The sequence below is a fragment of the Macaca fascicularis genome, chromosome 4 (assembly GCF_037993035.2).
Source record: "Macaca fascicularis isolate 582-1 chromosome 4, T2T-MFA8v1.1".
Taxonomy (NCBI): Eukaryota; Metazoa; Chordata; class Mammalia; order Primates; family Cercopithecidae; genus Macaca; species Macaca fascicularis.
The window spans coordinates 40,692,808-40,712,379 of record NC_088378.1 but is presented as its reverse complement, the minus strand read 5'-3'; the positions used below and the strand labels follow the sequence as shown (position 1 = coordinate 40,712,379).

The window sequence follows — 19,572 nt, the reverse complement described above, 5'->3', positions numbered from 1 at the left end:
CTCCGGGGAACACTCATCCATCACACCTGCTCATAAAGCTGACCTTGACCTAGAGCCCTTCCTCACACCCAAGTCCCTTCTTCAGTGTTTCTGTCATTCTTTAGTTATGCCTCTCTTAATACTCTCTTAGTGTATGGCTTTTTAAGTTGTCTCTCTGTTTAATCATATCTCCATGGATATTTATTCTTGGTGTTATAACATCTTTTGATATTTATCCCCACAGCACTGTGTGCAGCAGTAGGCATTCAGCAAATGATACAAAATAAAGGAACCAATAGATGCATGCATGATATTGAGTCACATTTGCTATTTCTTTACAATGACCATTCTGATGGCAGTATTTTAGGCATCCTGGTTCTGTTAGCAAGAAAACAGGCACTATTCTATGCGATGGTACTCATAGCCGCAAAACAGTGCCTTAAGGTTTACTAACTTAATTTTTATGGAATGTTAACTTCCATGTTTATAGTCCATAAAGCGCCTGCATAGCCATTATCACCTATAATTATCCCACTCCTCATTTTTCCTAACTTTTTCTTTTGAGGCACCATCTGTCTGATTAGGTTTGAGGGTATTCGTATAATATATAAGCTGAGTTGCCTCAGAACTAAATAATGATCCTTATGAAGGGTCTATTTAGGAAAGCTTCCTCAAAGAAGCGTAATTAAAAATAAATGCATTAACCACTTCCTTGAATAGAACATAGGCATTTTAAAATTCATGTTTTAACTAGATGTATGGCCCTAGTCCAAGTTACCAAGCCCTCTAAGCCTGCTTCCTCATCTCTAAAATAGGGATAAAATAACCAACGTTATTGAGTTTTTGTGAGATAGAAATGAGATACTGTGTTGCACAGCCGGGCGCGGTGGCTCACACCTGTAATCCCAGCACGTTGGGAGGTCGAGGCAGGCAGATTGAGGTCAGGAGTTCGAGATCAGCCTGGCCAACATGGTGAAACTCCATCTGTACTAAAAATACAAAACGTAGCCAGGTGTGGTGGTACACGCCTGTGATTCCAGCTACTCAGGAGGCTGAGGCAGGAGAATGGCGTGAACCCGGGAGGCGGAGCTTGCAGTGAGCCAAGATTGCGCCGTTGCACTCCAGTCTGGGTGACAGGGCGAGACTCTTTCTCAACAGAGGAAAAAAAAAAAGAAAAAAAGAAAAAAGAAAGTGTGAAAGTACATGATATGTAACAAATAACGAATAACGTTTGGTGAATCTGAATGCATAACTATTAATGTCATATATAAATTACATTTACAGAATTAGACTGGGATACAGGTGGTTCTAAATTTGTGTGTTATGTGTTTTATATCTTTTACTTCTCAGGTACCTCAAGTCTATTGTAGAGACAATTTTGATATATAAGCATTTTGTGAAACTGACCACAGAACAGCCTGTGGCCAAGCAAGAACTTGTGGACTTTTGGATGGATTTCCTGGTCGAGGCCACAAAGACCGATGTTACTGTGGTTAGGTTTCCAGTGAGTACTCTTCCTTTAAATCTAAGTACATTTCTTTATTTAAAGAACATCTTGTGCTGTGATTGTAACAGTGCTTGGGGGCTGATTTTTGTGCCCTAAAGCTGCAGTTGTCTGGTTAATATCTTTATTTCCTGCACATTGGTTTGCTTTAGCTTACTTTTAAAAATAACTTCTCAAAATCAGAGAAATGAGATCTATTTTTATGTTTTTGCCATGGAATTTGGGTGGTTCCTTTTGATAAGTGGTGAAGTGTACTTCCTAAGCAATGCAAAGACTGTCTCTTGGCTTAGCTTCAGGGCAGCCCAATGGATGCTTTTCCTTAATACTGCAGTTGCGTCGACATGATCTTCAGTATTATTTCCCGTATTGTGGTGAAAAGTATCAGGCTCACCTGCATTGTTATCCCATCCCCACCACCCATTACCCAGGTGGGTCAGAGTTAGATGTAATATCCCCAATCACTATTTACAACGTTTTAGACCATGGGAAATAATGACTTGCAGTTTCTGGTCTGCAACTCATTTTGACTGGTCTCTAGTGGACTTCAGATACACAGATTTAAATGTATCTCACACACACACACACACACACACACACACACACAAAACACCTATTGCTCTTCTCAGATGGTGCCATGCCTCTTCTGATAGTTCTTAATATCGTCCAGCATCCAATTCAAGAATTATTGGTAACTTGCTGTATGTACAAATTTCTTTCCACATCAAAGTTATGCCATAAATCTCTTTGAGCTCTCTGATCTCTATCTTCCATACCCAGAGGTGGTGACAGTTCCCAATTCTTTTTGCAAAATCTAGTTTTCTAGTTCTTGTTGATAGGATCATCTACTTCACTTAATTAAATCCATTGCTCACATGAGCATGCTTTACTCTTGCTTCCAGATGAAGCCTTGAGCTCAGCAGGGTCTTTAATTGAAAGCCTTTCTAACTGAAACACTTCATTTTCTAGCCTAGATAATGTGTAGCCTAGGAAAATACTTACCTTAGAATGAGCTGGCAGCGTGCCTCTAGCTGCTGCTCTCAGTAGCAGTAAATGTAGTCAAAGAAGAGAATGTAGAATTCAGGTATTTAATTGACTGTTGACTTGATCGACTAGAAAATTGGCTATGAAAGGAAACCATTCAAATTAGTCACTTTGAGCCCATTTAGATTTTTTTTCGTATGAATTTGTCTGTCATAATATAAATATAAGTGAATATAAAATATATTTGACAGTTGTCTGTCATAATATAAATATAAATAAGTGAATATAAAAAACAAATCGGAAAATATTAAGTGAGAAGTTAGGAGAATATAGGTATAAACACCAGTTGAGAGAGGCATCCTTAAGCAAGAAAGGGACTTATAAGTCCCAAAGGAAAATATTCACCAATTTGATTTCACTAAAAAAATGGATATTTTTGTTTGATTAAAAAAGAAAAAAAAAAAAACCACTGTGAACATGCCAAATAGAAACTGCTAGGCAGGGAGAAAATGTTTTATAAAACTGTGTAAAATGGTCAATTTGCCTAATATGCAAAAAAATCCTGTATAAAGTGATAAGCAATATAAAATAAGAAGAGGCCGGGTATGGTGGCTCACGCCTGTAATCCCAGCGCTTTGGAAGGCCGAGGTGGGCGGATCACCTGAGGTTGGGAGTTTGAGACCAGCCTGACCAACATGGAGAAACCCTCTCTCTACTCAAAATACAAAATTAGCCAGGCATGGTGGCTCATGCCTGTAATCCCAGCTACTCGGGAGGCTGAGGCAGGAGAATCACTTGAACCTGGGAGGCAGAGGTTGTGAGCCGAGACCATGCCATTGCACTCCAGCCTGGGCAACAAGAGCAAAACTCCATCTCAAATAAATAAATACATAAATAAAAGAAGAAAAAATTTATATGAAGAGATAATTAACTTCTGGTTAGTCAAGAAAATGCAAATTAAATGAGACACTATATTTTTTGCCCATTGGACTCAAAGAATTAAAACATTTTACAACAGTTGACACCATTGTGGAGACAAGAGCATGTTTAGAGCCTGCTGGTGGGCATGGGAATTGCTGAATATTCTGGGATTTTATCTGGGAAGGAGATGATATAATTGTGTAAGGGATCCTGAGGACCTCAACTTTATTTGCAACATTTCATTTCCTTAGAAAACATTTTGAAGCAAATATGACAGCATGTTAACACTTAGTTATCTGCCAGTGGTAGGCACATAGGTGTTACTGTGCCAACATATTTATGGCATATTTGATTTTTCTCAGCAATCCATTTCCTTCTTGAAACTTTGTGGCTTATTTGGGGTCTGTCTTTTTGTGACAAGACTCTAAAATGCAGTGTTTTCCCACTCATCTCTAAATACTACTACTACATCAGAATTCATAACTCAGGTACTCAAAATTTCTTTTCCATAGTTTGTTGTTACACAGAGGACAAAATTGTACAATTTTGTAGTTCTTAAGTTGAGTTTTCCTACAACGACTTCACCTGTGTGAGTTCCAGAACATGCCAGTCTCCCAAGAAGCTCCAAATTTAATGGAAATTGCTTTAGGATTAACCACTTGATTATTGTCTTATATTTACATGTATGATGAAGCACTGAAGAAACTGTAAAGATATTGCTTTAAAAAATAATGGAAGCCATAGAGATGATTTTTAAATCTCAATATACATGATAGCATAGCAGAAAAACAGGACCAGTATTTGGGTAATAAGTTGTAACCACTTCTGGAATTTGCCATCAGTGCTCTCCCTCATAGAGAAATGCAGCCTTTTAGTACCTGTAGGGTGATCTTGGTCACTGCAACTTGTCGTATCCTCAGCATAGCATCTTCCGTGGCTCACACTACAAAGGTTGCAGTAGGTGTTGATTAGGATGATAACATTATCCTTCTTTTGAAATGATCTAATAAAATCCAAGATGGCCTATTTTAGAAAATATTATTTGATTGCTTTTATTTATCTCAATACTGTATTCATTCTCATTTCTCCAAGAATTAACTGTGACTCTGGACAAAAGAAAGTTGAAAGTTTACTTGGGAAATGATTTAAATGGTACCATCATTTATCACTTTAATTTATTCTTTTTTCTTAGCTCTCCTCTTGATATATTTTCTTTTCTTCTTACATTGAAAAGTTTGGAGACCATCAACTCATTATCTAATGTCAGGAGAGAGGAAGGAGAGAAGTATGGTACTTCAAAGACCCTGTAGAAATTTAAACATTTGGTTACTATCTATTCTTTATAGGCCTTGCAGTTTTCCTTTTTGATTCAGATACATGAAATTAGCAGTTAATTATAATATTAACCTAAAAACAAGAAACTAAAAGCAAGAATGTATAAACTAATAAGTGAGGTATATCTAGCTTTAAGGCTTTATCAAATTGCCTCCATTCCCTGGTCTGTTTCCCAGCCTTTCTGTGACCTCTGTAATGTATGCTATGCATTTCTCACATTTTGTCATTTCAAGGATAGAGCAAAGAGTTCAACAAATATTAAGACAGTGATAGTTACAACCTTGTTTTTATTTCCTGTCTCAAGTTAGGGACACATAGTCCAGATTTTATCTGTTAGAAATATTAAGATGACAATAAAGACATAATTTAACAAGAGAGGAGCTGGTGCTTTTCTTTTCTTCTGTTGAATATAATAGTGTGCCCACATAATTTGGGAATGGGGTATATTCTCACTTGTCAATGAAGAGAGTTGGATGATGTTTTGGGAAACTCACCTTTTATTCTCTATTATTTTGATTTCATATACATTGTGATACTCAGATATGAGAGCACCATTTCTGCAAAGTTTAGATGGGAAAATGATTTTCATTATTCATCATTACCGCTTATGTCTCTGTTGATTGGAATTAAGATTTTGATTCACTGGGTGAGTTTGTTCCTTAGTCCGAATATGTTCCCTTATGGGCTCTCACCGTGTGTTTTTTTATGGTATAGCCCATCTTATTTTCACAGTTAGAGCCTGACTGAGAATTCTTTGAGCCCTTAACATTTTTAATATTCAAAGAGTAAAGAAAAATTGTTTTTTCTACCTCCCTTTCTCTAGTTCCCTGTACCTTAAGTAAACGCACTGTTAGGATAAGTTTGGAGTAAAACAAATACGCCCAGATTCTTTTGCCTTCTTTCTGAGGGTTGTTTTACTGTATTATGAATTTGTAATTCCTTATGGATGGTGCCTTCTGAAGGAGTTTTCCTCCACTTTTATTTGGAAAACTTGCTTGATTCAAGATTAGTTCTAAAGGTAATTTTCTTGAATGTTAAGCAGTAGAGTAGAAAGACTATTCCAGTTTCTCTAATAGTTAAGTATTGACTTTTCTTTTTTTAAACCTTCCTAGTGAAGTCTGCCTAGGAAATTTGGGCCAGGAAGATGCCTTTAAGCATCTGTACAAGTAGATAATGAATCATCACACCTTTGAAACCAGGGCATGTGTATTATTTTAGTACTATTCACTCCAAATGTGAGACATTAGTAATAATATAGTACTTCATGAAGTCCTTTGATGGAGATTCTCAACTCATTTATCACATACCCCTCATAGAGCTTCAAAATAGGAACAAATTTTATTTCTGTTTTTCTCTTACAAGGCTAAATATATCATTATTGAAGATGCCAGTTTCATCTGGAAGGCAGTGCAAAAACGTGTTTATTATTTCATATGGCTAAGTTTGTTTCTTTGGTTTATATATAAAACTCAGGAATAACTAAAACCATTTCTAAATTTATTTACATGGGTATGAAAACCATACTACTACATCTGTATGATAAAGTGTGATAGCAGAAAACTAAAATAAGGATGTGACGTTCTATGTATGGACCTTTTCTGTCTTTCTTTGACACGTTTATATTTATAGAAATAGCTTATGTAGTACATGATAAAATAGAAGATTTTTAAAAGTTATCGCTAGTAGATTCCCTGAGGATAGCTGAGCCCATATATGGACTTCAAAAATGTATGTCTAAGTTTATTAGCAATACAAGGTGATGCATTATTGAACGTTATGATAATTGATAAATACTGTAAAATGCTTGAAGGATTTATAGGAATAACAGCAATCAGAAGTTGAAATGATTTACTCTGGCAACAGACTCAGAAGCTCATCCAATAATCCTCTACATTGGTGGTGGGGTGTTTCAGCAACTCTAAGTGGTTTCAATCTTAAGTCACTGATATTAGTTTCTTTGCCTTATCTTTTCAAGGTATTAATATTAGAACCAACCAAAATCTATCAACCTTCTTATTTGTCTATCAACAATGAAGTTGAGGAAAAGACAATCTCTATTTGGCACGTGCTTCCTGATGACAAGGTAAATTGTGCAATTATCAACACAAGAGCATTAGTAACGAAGGACTTTACACCCTTCTAGCATTTTTTTTTTTTTTGAGACGGAGTCTCGGTCTGTCACCCAGGCTGCAGTGCAGTGGCCGGATCTCAGCTCACTGCAAGCTCCGCCTCCCGAGTTCACGACATTCTCCTGCCTCAGCCTCCGGAGTAGCTGGGACTACAGGCGCCCGTCACCTCGCCCGGCTAGTTTTTTGTATTTTTTAGTAGAGACGGGGTTTCACTGTGTTAGCCAGGATGGTCTCGATCTCCTGACCTTGTGATCCGCCCCTCTCGGCCTCCCAAAGTGCTGGGATTACAGGCTTGAGCCACCACGCCCGGCCTCTTCTAGCATTTATATACTCCAGCAAATGTCTGTGTTAGTTAAGAAGAAATAGCTCAGCTGTGTGTCTGTCTTGGCATAAATGCATTCTGTATTATAAAACTTGTTAAATTTGAATTATGAATTTTTCATCAATATTAATAAAATATAATTGAACTATTTGGATTTTTATTATAGATGGCATAACCATCCAAAACATACTCAGAATTGGAATATTTCTCTTTTGTAAATTCATGCTGTAAGTTATGCACCAAAGAACTAATACTTAAAATGCATGACATAAAAGATGCATATGTTAATTTTAGGAAGCCTGTCAGAATGATGCCACTTTTAATCTTACGCTGGTACCATTATAGTTATCATTACATCTAGCTGTTTTGTTATCTAAGTAGTTGCTAAATCTCAGATTAGCCACTGACTCAGTGTGTGCTGTGCACAAAGTGAGGTGGGCTGTGCGACCACCTATTTTGAGAAGGATCTTAAAACAGTCTCACTTCCGTTCATAGCAGTCACGTGGATAAGCCTTTCCACTTCTATATTCATCAGTTTTAATGCATGTACAAATCATCCTACTATTTTTTAAAAACAGACATTTTCAGGACCTGGCTTCAGTCCACAGGATAAACCAACAGATATGAGAGAAGTCTTGTGGAAAGATTGTTAATTTATTTTCTTTCTCATAACTGTTTCTCAGAATGCCCTTATAATTTTATTTAGCCATCATTCATCAACTTACTCATTTAATAAATATTTATTGAGCACTTACTCTGGACAGGCACTACCAGACATGGTGTTAGACTCTAGGGGAAACAGCTGTGTCCAAAATGAGTGAAATTCCTGCCCTCGTGGTGCTTGCTTTCCACTCAGAGAGGGCAATAAACCAATAAATAAATGTATAGGTATATTCAATGGTGAAGAGGGAAAAATAAAGCAGGAAGTGGAATCAGGAAGTAGATTTGGGAGTATGGGCTTGCACTTTTTTACATGTGGACTTGAATCAATAGACCTGGATTCAAATCCTACCACTGCCCTTGGGCAACTTGTCTTCTCCAAGCTATGGTGTCCTCATCTGTAGAATGAGGTAATAATGTCCGCCTCGAAAGGTTGTTGTGAAGGTTAAATGAAATAATTTGGTAGAGTGCATTTCACAGAGCCTGGTATATAATAAATGTTCAATGTCTTAACTACAATAACAACAAAAACAATTATAAATGACTGCAGTGTACATATTATATGGACTAAATCCTAACTTTGAAACCCCAGAGTTTAACCCTGCTTTGCTCTTTAAATGGCATGGGAGTAATCATTTGGGAGGTTGTTGGTGTTGAACTGGTACACAAACCTGGCTCTGCATCAGAATTATCTGCAATACACTGGATCTCAGGAGACCGACTGAGTTGGAATCCTTTATACTTAGAGTGAAGCTTGGACACATGCATTTTTATGAAGATTTATCCATGATTCTGATGTGTAGCCATGGTTGATAACTTTAATAGGGATGTAAACATACTAAATTACTCAATTGTAGTAGCTCAAGAATTATTACATCCTTGACTTTATGGCTAAGCTGGTTCCTGGGGATGGTGCTTTTCAAGATGTGGTTCCCTGGAACACCAGCATTAGAGTCACCCAGGGAGCTGGTTTAATTAAATGGCAGATTCCAGCTGGGCACAGTGGCTCATGCCTATAATCCCAGCAGTTTGGGAGGCTGAGGTGGGCAGATTACTTGAGGTCAGGAGATCGAGATCAGCCTGGCCAACATGGTGAAACCCTATTTCTACTACAAATACAAAAATTGGCTGGGCGTGGTGGCACACACCTGTAATCCCAGCTACTTAGGAGACCGAGGCAGGAGAATTGCTGGAACCTGGGAGGCAAAGGTTGCAGTGAGCCAAGATTGTGCCACTGAACTCTGGCCCGGGTGACAGAGCAAGACTCTGTCTCAAAAAATAAATAAAATAAAATAAATTGCAGATTCCTAATGTGCATGTCAGACCTACTGAGGACAATTCTATGAGGTAGACTCAGATCTCACATGTGAACCACCACCTTAGGAAGTTCAACAGGAAAACAACACAGCATGTCCATAATCTAGCAAGAAGAATGTCCCATGCTCTGATATGTCCAAGTCAGCTGGGACAGATCCTTCCTGGATGTCAATCATGGCCAGGCCCTGTGACCTCTATCAGAGTGGCAAGAAATCACTGGTCCCAGTGCTATAGTTTCTAGGAAGGGCAGTGTCTTGTGTTTCAAATGAATAGATACTAAGCAGCACCCAGAATGCATGTTATTTATATTTTAATTTGTTCTATATTTAGATACAGTTGGTCGTGTTAAGTCTTGTAACTTAGTATTTTAGCAGGCACACTAAATGTTGGCAACGTGAAATTACATAATAAGCTTGGAGAAAACCATCCATTCTTACGTTCTCAACACCGAGTCCATCTAGTAGCACTGAGGAATACTGAGGAGCATCTTTCAGAACTGTGGTCTTTCTCCAATCCCAGTTTGTGAAACACTGTCCTAGCTGACACTTTTACAAGTCAGTGTGGAACTGGCTGCATCTGAATTTTAGAGACACTCTACCGATAGGTTGTGGTAACTTAAGGATCTTCGATCACCCAACCAGCCCCAAATTACACATGCCAATATTTGCCACTATGTGCAGAGTCAGAAGCTTGATTCTTTTTCATTAATAGGAGTGTCAATTGTATGGAGAAACACTTGAAAAAGTTATTTGTGATACTAATTTATTCATAACAGAAAACTTCCTTGATAAAGGACTTTGAAGACAGGCTTTCAGCTAAGACATAGCTTCCCGTGAGACTCATTTCCATGAGCGAAGTAATAGAGGGAAGACTTTGAAAGAAGTCATTGCCCCAGCACCCCCATCAGCAACATTTCTAACATGTTATTTTAATTATGTTAGAATGCATCACGCTACACCCGAGGAAAGCACTGTTGAGATGATAGTAGAGCAAATCAATCTACCAGCATTCTTTTGAGTTCTGTGGACTTTGGGACTGTGCCGGTTCCTGAAGAGGACACTATAGGTTCTTGGTCTGTGGCCTTCAGTGAGGAGGAAGATCAGTGAGGCATGGAGTCCTTCGAGAAGGCTTCCTAAAGGAAGTGGAACCTGTACTTTGGCTGTGCGTAGAACTGGAAGAGATAAACGAACACGGGAAGACAAACTGGATTAGAAGAATAAGGCAGAATTCCAACCAAGGCACCAAAGTGAAAGCAAGCATGGGACGTTCAGGGGCTGGGAGAGTCTGACTCGTTCCACAAGGGGAAACGTGTTGAGGGAGGTGGGAGATATGATTGGGTGGGCAGGATGACATAAAACTCTACAGTGCTATGTAAGCTAGGAAGAAGAATTTTAAGCATGTGTCAGTAGGAAACAGGACGTCACTCACGTTTCTGAAAATCTGAGAGCTGGCATGAAGGCAGAACAGAATATGAATTATGAACCCAGGGTCAGCATCAAAGTGCATAGGTGTGAAGGTTGACGTTACCTCTTGCATGCTTCGTGGCCTAGGCATCCACTTCAACTCCTCATGCTTTAGTTGCCATATATGTAAAATGAGAATAATAGTACCTCATAGAATTGTTGTGAAGATTAAATGAGAGGATGAATGGAAATCATGTAGCACAGTGCTAAGTGGCTTGGAACAAGTGCTCCATAATGGTTGCTAGTGTAGCTATAAAATTGATCTGGTCTTGACATTTGATTTCTGAAGTCTGAGGCTCTGGAGGGTCACAGAGAAGACTAGTAGAGGAACTAGCTAGATATGAGGCAGGTAGAGATCCTAGAGTGGAATAATACAATTGTGACTGCAAAGGGATGGATGATTTGGAAAGAAAAGTATACGACTTAATCACAAATTAGGAAGAAGGGTTAAAAAGAGGGAATAGGTATAAGGTGACTCAAGTTTTGATTGCATTGATAAAGGTGGTAGGATTCTTAGAAGGAAAACCTGAGTTGTAGAGGAATCATGAGGAATTTCATTTTGGACGTGTTTAGTTGAAACTGATGGCAAGACTCCAAATGGAATCATCCAGTGGCAAAATTGGGAATAATCAATATAACTGTCTATATACATGTTAGTGATATTGCTTTACAGTGCAGTGCAATATTTATATTGTTTTGTATGTATGCAAGTATATACATACATGTTCTCACAAACTGAGCTACAGTAATCATCCAGTGGAAACTACAAAAACTAAGAGAAGTTAGGAGACATGAACATTATGGAGACGAGAGCAGGACTGGAGGAGGAGATTTTCAAAGGCTTGATTGAAAAGAGCAAGGTTATCCAAGGACACTTGGAAACAGAGTGAGGCTAAAGGAATTAGCGATTAGCAAGGCCTGGAGAATGAGTAGAGAGCCAGAAGAATTTGGAAGACAGAAAAAGAACAGAAAGTAAGCCAGAGATTTTTGGAAAATGAGTACTATTTCCAGCTATTTGTTATTGTTTTCTCCTTCCTAGAGGTTCTTTGCTCAGTAAAGTGAGCCTCGTATTAATTCTCTTATGTTTTGTGACAATTACAGAGACAATTTTTACATTATTATTACATTTTACATATTACTAAGAAATATTAGGATATATATTAGGATATAAACAAGTGCATGAAATAGGGTTACAAATTTAAGTTGTATACTGTCCATTTTCCATTTTCACCATCTTTTGATCAGGAAGAATTATATTTATGTTGTCCTTATTTCCTATAACTTTTAGTGCTAAAAATTCTCCTTGTTCAAAAGTTGAAGCTTTCTTGTATCAGTTTCCATTCTGAATTTATGTCAATTTCTTTGCAAACCCTGATTCTAACCATAGTGTATTCATTATCACTACCATTTTCTCAATTTTTTAAAATAAAAGTGGTAAAATTGGAAGGAGGACAAGCAATAAAAACAAAAAAACTTTATTATTACCATGTTACTTTAAAACATCTATAGCTAACAGAGAAGCAACCAGTTTAATAGGTCTTATGTTAAACTAAACATCGGTTGCTTTTATCATAGAATGTTTAAAATTTTTTCCTAAAATTAGAATAGAGAATGTAGCTTTTTCATTTATCATGTTTATTTCTTTAGTCACTCCTTCTCTATTTTTATTCTAAAATATGGAATAAATAGCTCTGTGAGCTAGTATATATATATATACTGCAACTTTCAAAACTTTAAGCACATTATATACCAATTCCCAGGCACTCTTAGAGAGCTGCTCTACCTTCAGGGGTAAAATTAATTGAAATCCCGATCTTTTAACAGTTCTCTCTTGGTTGAATGAATGGCTGCTGCTAAAAAGTAAGTTAGTCCTTGAAGAAAGTCTGAATGTGTACAATGAAAGAAAAACTTAGATTGAGGAAGAGAGAAGTTATTTGCAGGATGTTTTAAATGGTTATTTAGAATTTCCCCCGCTTTTGGGGGTTGAAGTTTGGGCACCCTTGGACTATCTCATGGATTATCAAGCAAAGGCAGGGGCCTAGTGGAAGATTAAGTGCTGATTCTCCTCCCTCACTCCAGCTCCAGCCAGTGGCCACTCACAGAAGGCCCAGGAAATTTATGAGGGAAACATGCTTACCCCAGATTCTAGATTAAGATGATTTGATGCTCTCATCCACCAAGGATGCTTTCTGCTACAAACTCCCTGCTGAAAGCAGCTTAAATAAATGGTATTTCATATTACAAGAAATTATAGGCTGAGCATGGTGACTCACATCTATAATCCCAGCACTTTGGGAGGCCAGAGCAGGAGGATTGCTTAAGGCCAGGAGTTCAAGACCAGCCTGAGCAACGTAGCAAGACCCCCATCTCTACAAAAAAAATTTTTAAAATTAACCAGGTTTGGTGATGTCTGCCTGTAAGTCCCAGCTACTTGGGAGGCTGAGGCAGGAGGATCGCTTGAACCTGGGAGATCCAGGCCGCAGTGAGCTATGATTATACCACCACACTCCAGCCTGGACGAAAAAAAATAAATTTTGAGGTGGGGTGATTCTGAGGGTAATTTCAGCATCAGAATTCTGAATTCTGGCTTCTCTGCATACTCTTGGTGTTCCTCTCATGTTCTTAAGTAGCTAGCTATTCCAAGAAGCACTTCACACAGGCGGCGTCCCAGGGAGGAGGGCCAAGCGCTCTCCTTTATACCATAAGTTGTATCACATGACCATGCTTACACCTATCCCCAGCAAGGCAAATGAACTTGCCATGGCCAATTTAGACTTACCGATTTCACCATTCATAAACATTGCCACCTGAACCTGGGCAAAATTTATTTTTTGTCAGCAGAGGAGGAGGGAATGACAGTTGCTGAGGGAGCCGACAGTGCTTACTACAGTATAACTCCTGCCACTTTCAGTCAATACGGCATTAACTTCCAGCTCCTATTCTAGCCCTAACTGGGGCCTGGGATCTGCAGCTAACCCGTTCCTAGAAAATGGTGCTTGTGCTGATTAAATTAGGTTGAGTGTTGGTTTGCCTGCTGGGGCTAATTATCGCTAGCGCTGCCTTTGGACCCGCTCTTCCCTAATTCCCAGACAGGTCCCAGGAGCCCTGAAACTACCTGTTGGCTTTGTAGGTCATCAGCGCCTCCTTGTGGTGGGTCCTACAGGTAGGTGGGGAGGGAGGCCTCCTTCCACCTTCCATCTCAGGGCTTGGGCTTTATTTACATCACTGAAATGGAACGTTCCCTGGCAGCACTGGCAACTTTTCAGGAACCAAGCATTCTGGAAATACTCCACTCCTTTCCTACGAAACCAGTCCAAAATTTCTACTTAGCTGTTCCCAGAAAAGGATTGATAGAAGATGCGTTTTACCAGTGCTGTCTTGTTAGTATTTGCCAGTTGCTGTGTTCAGGGGCGGGTTTGCATACTGCCTCAGCTCTACACTTGCTTCCCACCTCCTGCTCCTGGACATGGTCTTGGAAAGCAGCTCAGCTGCAGGCTCTGAGGATAAGGCTGCATTGCACGCAAGTAGTGTACAGGTAACGGCTGCAGCTCCTGGGTCATATATATATTTAGAAGTTCACCTGAGGCCAACAGGATTTAGAAGCAACTTTCCAAATTACCAGCTGAAGCTGGAGGCTGCTATTTTAATTTCACTCCCTCTGTACTCTGGTTAAGAGAGCCACCACATGCCATGAGTACCTTTTTATGGCATCTGCCCTCCTGGACTTCATGCAACAAAATTTGCTCTGTGTTCATTCAGGTCACATTCCCGTGACCTGACTGATATGCACTGAAACTAGCTTTTTAGTAAATTCACATCTGACTTGAGAGGATCTATTTTTATTTTAAGTTGCATGGACCTGGCAAAGAATTATGGGCTGTAGATATAAATTGTGGCTTTTGAGTTGCTTTAGCCAAAAGGAGGGTTCTAGGCCACCTCAGAGCCACAAGGCTTTGCCACCCATTTCATTAACCCAGGCCAGACCTCAGCCTCCTGGCAGTGGGTGGGTAAGAACTCCTTTTCCTGGTTGTTTTAAATTTATAGAATTGAATTTCAGTGTCAGTTTATTGCTGTACTGTACTTGCTCAACTTAGACACATGGAAAAACTACTTTATTTCTGTAAAAATATTTATGCTATTAATTTTATATTGTCACACATTTTTAAAGGGATTATGATCCATTTTGTAATTAATTTAGGGACATACGAATTTGATAATAATTTTATCTTAGCTTTAGTAATAAACTCAAGAAATAAATTCCCACATTTTTCTTCACCTTCGCTCTGCAAATCACCCATGTTTATAGTATGACAATCAAATTTTTTATGTTCAAACTTTATTAGCATATGAAATTTTGCATAAATTAGGTAGCAATACCTTGTAGTTATGATGGGCACTACATTCTTGCTCTACTACTTTCTGAAGACATAGAGCCACCTGTTTAGTTGGAAATCTTAACTAAAGATAATTCAGAAATAGTTATCTTTAAAACCTTGCCGAGATGTTATTCAAATTAATGTTTATCTTTCTCAGAAAAGAAATATTGCTCAACTGTACTAATAGAATTACCTTGATCATTGAGTTTTTTTACTTAAAAATTAACACACAACAGTTATTACTAGAATCAAGTTTTAGAACTTAATGAGACTAATTCTCCTAGGCTCTTTTGGAAGCTGTTTTATTGAAGTACAGGAATTATTAAGTAGAGTAAACATTACCCTTGTGACTTGAGAATGAATCGTGCTTTCCATCCAGATAATTCTTTCATGAAAAATAGTGTCCCAGGAAAAATGACTGTGTATATCACTTTAAAAATAATTAAACAAAATTATTGTTATGTTATTTTCCATTTGGATGACTCTATTTTTTCTTCTTGTTGTTCTAGAAAGGTATACATGAGTGGAATTTTAGTGCCTCTTCTGTCAGGGGAGTGAGGTAAGTTTCCTTGGTACATTTTGTTTACTTGTAAGATATTTTTCTCCACTATTCATGGGCTAGATAGAACTTTTAATCATGATTTTAAAATACAAAGAATGTCAAGAATCATTCAATTGGTGGAAACACCCAACCTTCTTCAGCATCACTATCTCCAGCAGGAAAAGATTTGCAACAAAATGTTCACTGCTGGTTGAGGTGACTCTGTGCTCGTGACCTACTTAAATATGGTAACTGTGGGGTAAATGCGAACTGTGGACCAGCATCAAAATGTAGATAACACTCAGCCATGTGGAGTTCCTCTTTAGCGGAGCTGTTGGTTTATGTAATAGGATGATTTTCTGTCCTTCTGATATACCAGGAACTCATCTCTCCTTGCATGGATCCAAAGCACACATGCCATCTACCAGGATGTATCCTGCCACTAATTTTATTTATTTTATTTTATTTTATTATTTTTTATTATTTTTCATTTGTGAGACAGAGTTTTGCTCTTGTCGCCCAAGCTGGAGTGCAGTTGGCATGATCTCAGTTCACTGCAACCTCCGCCTCCCAGGTGCAAACGATTCTCCTGCCTCAGCCTCCCAAGTAGCTGGCATTACGGGCACACGCCACCATGCCCAGCTAATTTTTGTATTTTTAGTAGAGACGAGGTTTCACCATGTTGGCCAGGCTGGTCTGAAACTCCTGACCTCAGGGATCCGCCCGCTTCAGGCTCCCAAAGTGCTGGGATTACAGGTGTGAGCCACCCCACCCAGCCCCTGCCACTAATATTAATAAATTCAGATGATAAGGAGTCCATTTAAAAAAAAAAACAAAAAACTTTCCGTGAGGTCACTTTCCTGCCCTGATCTTGAGATTACAGTGGTGAACTTCAGTTTGGTTCCGTTCTGACTGCTGTCCCAATGCCAGTAGCTCAGAAAATGCCATTTCTTGGGATTTAGAAATAAGATTTTTTTTAAGAATCAAGAGTCAGTGGTTAAGTCTTTAAATAATTGTTCTATTGAAGCTCATGCTGAATCAACTCTTGCAAATTTCAAACCAAGTTAGATGTGCGTACTACTGTTTACCCCCACGTCATAGCAATGAGAGACAACAGATTTTTGCAGCCTGGTTATGCAATATCCTGTTGCTTTTGGAATAATAATAATTGGTTTTATTAGAGCATAAATTGGTACAGCGGTCTGAGTCACTAATAATTAGAGTTCTCCTGGTAAAGCTACCTGTTACCTCATGAATGATCTGAACAGAAAGAAGCAAGATGATGGACTGACTCATTATATATCTTTTGGTCGATACTTTCTCAAATAAAGCTGTACTCTTAATATTTAATTTTTAAAGCCAGTCTAACAAGGCACTCACTATTTATTGCTGCATTTTTAAGCAATCCACTTAAGAAAGTATGGTAAATGTAAATTTCACTTTATCATATCTGTTTTCCAGTGAATACATTTTCTTTAATAAGGTGTGGTAGCCCTGTGTAACAGTTGTTGTGATTTATGACTTAGACATAGGCTGCTAGTATCTGACTATTGCTGGCTTATATGCTGAGAAACTTGAGTTGTAGTCTGTGACTTCAAAGAGAGCTCATTTTTCCTGGCCTCCTCCTCCATAAAGAAGAGATGACAAACTATGGAAGAAAATCCAACTAGGTCAGCAGCTTGCCTTGCGTCACCTCAGAACTTGCACAGCTCGAGTTAGTGGGCATTAACTAAGCACGAGCTGCGTGTCAAATGTTGAGTCCTGTTCTGCCAAATATACAAAAATGACTAAGACGTCAACTCCTCTGTTGAAGAACTCACAGCCCAGCAGGGAGAGGAACAGACGTTTAACAACTCATCACAAAACAGTGTGAGAAGAGCAATGAAAGAAGTAAACTCAGAAACACAGGTGTAAGAGGAAGTCTTTCTGTTTAGGGCAGAAGTAGGGCAGGGAGAGAAGGTAAGGTCTAAGCTGAGCCTTAAATCGTGAATAGAGTTTTCTTTTAAAAGTAAAAGACGATATGCATTCCAAATGGAAGGAACAGCAGACACAAAGGCATAAAATAAGGGTTGACAAACTATGCCCCATGGACTACATCTGGTCACCCACCTGTCTTGTAAATAAAGTTTTATTGGAACACAGCCATGTCCATTTATGCATCCTCTTAGACAGCTTTTATGCTTCAGCAGCAGAATTACATAGTTTGGCCTGCAAAACCTAAAGTATTTTACTATCTGGCCTGTTACAGAAAATGGTTGCCAATCTGGCATAAAACAGCATGGCCTAGTGGGCTGACTCAAAACTGTTTTGTAGTGCCGTAAAGTCAGCCACTCACTGAGTCCTAACCAAGTGCACTTGTGCATTGCTTCACTCCTCTAAAATCTCTATAACGAATGAGGTGCTTTTACTGCCTCCACAAATTGCCTGCCTAGCTTCGGAAGCATTTCATTGTTCTACAGATTGCATAGCACCAGAATCACTGAGGTCGGCCAGCCAGTTGATATTTATGCTTTTCCTCCCAGCACACAGAATACTATAGTAGGCAGGACGCCTTTCCCTGCTCTGTTGAAAGGATGTGTAGTTTACGTGTGCTTACAACACCCTAGAGCAGACCTCCTCTGCAGACATGAGGAGGAGGACACCTCTCAGAAGAGTAAATAATTTTAGTAGTGTGGTGCAGGAAATGTCACTTTTTAAAGTGCTATTTATAACTGCTTGTTATAAACAACATAGATATAAATGGGATTGAATTTAAAACTTATTTCTTTTTCATCATAGGACCATAGAAGAATTGATAGTTCTCTGAATAATGCTTTTTTGTTTGCTTGTTTCAGTATTTCTAAATTTGAAGAAAGATGCTGCTTTCTTTATGTGCTCCACAATTCTGATGATTTCCAAATCTATTTCTGTACAGAACTTCATTGTAAAAAGTATGTATTAATCATTGTGTGTGAAAAAGATTATTCTTACCTGATCATTATTTTCAACTAATGAGTGAACATGTACCTTCTGTGAAGAATTCATGGCTATGTGGTTATATAAATATTTTATTTGGGCTAATATTTTATAATTATGTCATAAATTTAACAGATTTTGGGGGGGATTCTTTAATAAGTCAAACTTTATCTTAGTCATAACTTATTTTCCCACAGATGAAACATTAACCAAGACTTACTGGTTAATTGTTAAATATTATAATGCATACTTTAAGTGCTCACTTACTGATATAAATCATCTCAGTATCATATACAATAGTACCTCTTTACCTTGGCTCGTATTAGTTAGATTCACTGGTAAGCTTTGAAAAAACATACATGGCCCCCACCTCAGACTAATTATATTGGGTGTTCTGGTGGGGGTGAACCCTGGGTTAAGAGCCGGTGATCTGATCTATGCCAATAAAAGAGATCATCCAAAAATCCATGGACTGCATTGTACGTTTGTGTTTTTCTCCATTGTATGTTTCTCTTGGGCTAATAATTAAAGTCTTCTTACTTCTTTAGAACACTATGACTGTGGGAAACTAGAGAAGTGAGTGATAATTTAGAAGCCAAAGTATAGGTGAAAGTTAGTTTGGACTCAGAATTTTGCTGGGGATTGTTCTTATTTAAATAATTACTATTTAACTTCATTATAAATGACTGATACACTAGCTACAATATACAGTCGTTCATTTTTATCTTGGTGTGAAAAAGAAAAGTGTTTGTTGAATCCACAATTCTTGGCTCAAGCTTTATCTTTATTATTATAAAACATATGGTAAGGGAAAAAAAACACTTGGAAATAAGAAAATTCCTAGCTCTTGTATGGACTAATTATCCACTTACACTTAAACTCTCGAGTCTGTTGACTTATTTCTATGATAATTATAGCTAAGATTTATGAAGTGTGTGCCCCGGGATGAATATTTCAGTCTTCAAAGAAACCCCATTAGATGGGTAGTATTAATATCTGTATTGAAAAGAACAAAAAAGTAGTCCTGGAGAGTATAGCCTAAAATCATGTAGTCAATAAGCATAAAAATCTGGGGTTTGAATCAGGCAC

The 19,572-nt window shown here is 38.2% G+C and overlaps 1 protein-coding gene across 7 annotated transcripts in view; it reads left to right on the top strand.

Annotated features, from left to right (window-relative positions):
• The window catches only part of MAP3K5 (mitogen-activated protein kinase kinase kinase 5), a 244,579-nt gene that overhangs the window by 142,740 nt on the left and 82,267 nt on the right, over positions 1 to 19,572 (top strand). For all 7 annotated transcript variants that reach the window (XM_074037095.1, XM_065543439.1, XM_065543438.1 and 4 more), the window contains 4 exons: positions 1,330 to 1,483; positions 6,696 to 6,803; positions 15,497 to 15,546; positions 18,363 to 18,458. In XM_074037095.1, coding sequence (XP_073893196.1) covers positions 1,330 to 1,483; positions 6,696 to 6,803; positions 15,497 to 15,546; positions 18,363 to 18,458 — 408 coding nt within the window. The remainder of the gene's footprint in view (positions 1 to 1,329; positions 1,484 to 6,695; positions 6,804 to 15,496; positions 15,547 to 18,362; positions 18,459 to 19,572) is intronic.